Raw genomic sequence first — 1,837 nt, forward strand, 5'->3', positions numbered from 1 at the left:
AGCTATAAAATATTAGATATTTTTCCTCTCGTATGATTTTAAATTCTCTTGGCGGATACTCAATCTTATTTAGTTCTTGAATCTCATCTTCATTGATTTTTCCCCATCGTGCGATCTAAAATATATTTGTTTTAACACGCCTGACCTTTGGTGTAATTTCTCATATTCCAACGTCGTTACTATCCTCTTCTTCAAGATTACCAACTTAAGTTTAGTGCAAGCACTTGCATAGCCTGGCTGATTGTCTAAATATTTTTAGACGATATCAATCGGTAAAAGTTTGTAAAGGGAAAAAGAAAAAGAGAACAGAGAGAGGGAATATATTGAATCCTCGAAGAAGAGACATATACGGAATAAGATAGATGTATTATCAAGATTGGATATTAATGCAATACAACCAATCATGAAGTTTCATGGTAAGACTCAACTATGACCCGAAAAGACACAAAATCAAAAGAAAGCGACGACTGATACAACATATATAGAAATGGATCCACATAAGCAGGATCACACCCTAATAACCATCTTATTCTTCTCCTCATGATTATGCTTACCACCAAAATATGATCAGCCTTACTGGACTCTGCATTGACATATGAAACCAACATTAACAAAAATAAAGAAAACAAAAAAACGTATACATTTTTACATTATCAGTGATTCTACCGGTTATAATATGTTACTTATTGCATTACTTTATTTTTCATATTACCATATGTTTAGTACTATAAAGAATTGTTGCAGGTCAATTATATATATATATATATATATTTCGAAAACAGTCGTCCTACCTTAGTAGGAGTTAGGTCTGCGTACACTCTACCCCCAGACCCTACGATGTGGGATTTCACTGGGTTGTTGTTATATATATATATATATTTGCATTGACCGTATCTAATCATAAATTCAAACTAGTACTAGCAAGAAAGAGATGAAGGTAAATGACGTACTTGGAACAGTCAGTGGAGGGGCTGATCTTGTAAGGGATGTTAACGCCACAAGCGCCAGGAAGACGAGCGGCTTTGCCTGTATCAATGCCCTTAATAGCATTAGCAGCTGATTTCAGGCAAGTGCATGCTGTCTTGCGGTCTGCTGGGGTCTTGGCAGCACCCAACAGACCTTTAATGCCACCGCAACAGCCTCCGAGAGGGCCGCGACCCTGCAAATAAGGGAGGCAGGGTGCCATGCCAGACTGAACCTGGCCACAGGTTAGTGCCTCTGCATGGGGTGCAACCACCACCATGCACAAAACCACAAAGCATGCAATCTTTCCGACCATTTCCATTATTGCAAAAATTGAGAAAGATAAAATACTAGAGAGTAGTGTGGAGAAGCTGTATGGAAGATGTACAACAAATGTATTTGCTTGAGTGTTGGGTACAAAAGCTAGTGCGACCTTTGGGATTTTATAGAGCGGAAAATTGGACTAAATGGACAATGGAGGAATGAGAGAATTAGTTGGTAGTTGGGGTTAAATTGAATGCTTTTTTATGATAGTGCATAATTAGGGAGGTGCCGCAAGCTATAAAGTCAGGTCTGGTCCTTACGTGTAGGACTCTTCACGAACCACGTTAGAATTTAGGCACTTTGAAAAGCAAAAAACATAAAGATAGTGCTCCCAGTCCCAGCCTTTCCTTTTCCTTTTTCTTCTTTGGAATTTGTCAAATATTATTGGTAACTTACTTTATCCAAGTATATACTAATAGAGAATGAGACGATATGTGTTCGGGGGAATTATAGTATCGAACTAATATGAGAGAAAAATACTTCTATTACTTTCAAGAATAGAAAGAAGAGACATACAAGCTCTAAAAAAAACTCTAAAAAAAAACACCTC

The 1,837-nt window shown here is 37.4% G+C and overlaps 1 protein-coding gene across 1 annotated transcript; it reads right to left on the bottom strand.

The window, feature by feature from the left end:
* Positions 1-347: 347 nt before the first annotated feature.
* LOC132606740 (non-specific lipid-transfer protein 2-like) lies at positions 348-1,387 on the bottom strand. The gene is made up of 2 exons (XM_060320365.1): positions 951-1,387; positions 348-583 (listed from the first exon to the last, which is right to left on the bottom strand). The coding sequence occupies exons 1-2, from the start codon at positions 1,283-1,285 to the stop codon at positions 574-576; spliced, it is 345 nt and encodes a 114-aa protein (XP_060176348.1). The 5' UTR covers positions 1,286-1,387; the 3' UTR covers positions 348-573.
* Positions 1,388-1,837: the final 450 nt, after the last annotated feature.

Source organism: Lycium barbarum, chromosome 8, assembly GCF_019175385.1.
Source record: "Lycium barbarum isolate Lr01 chromosome 8, ASM1917538v2, whole genome shotgun sequence".
Taxonomy (NCBI): Eukaryota; Viridiplantae; Streptophyta; class Magnoliopsida; order Solanales; family Solanaceae; genus Lycium; species Lycium barbarum.

Bases quoted from the DNA above. Each gene is read 5' to 3' on its own strand.
- LOC132606740 (XM_060320365.1), bottom strand. From the start codon at position 1,285: ATGGAAATGGTCGGAAAGATTGCATGCTTTGTGGTTTTGTGCATGGTG.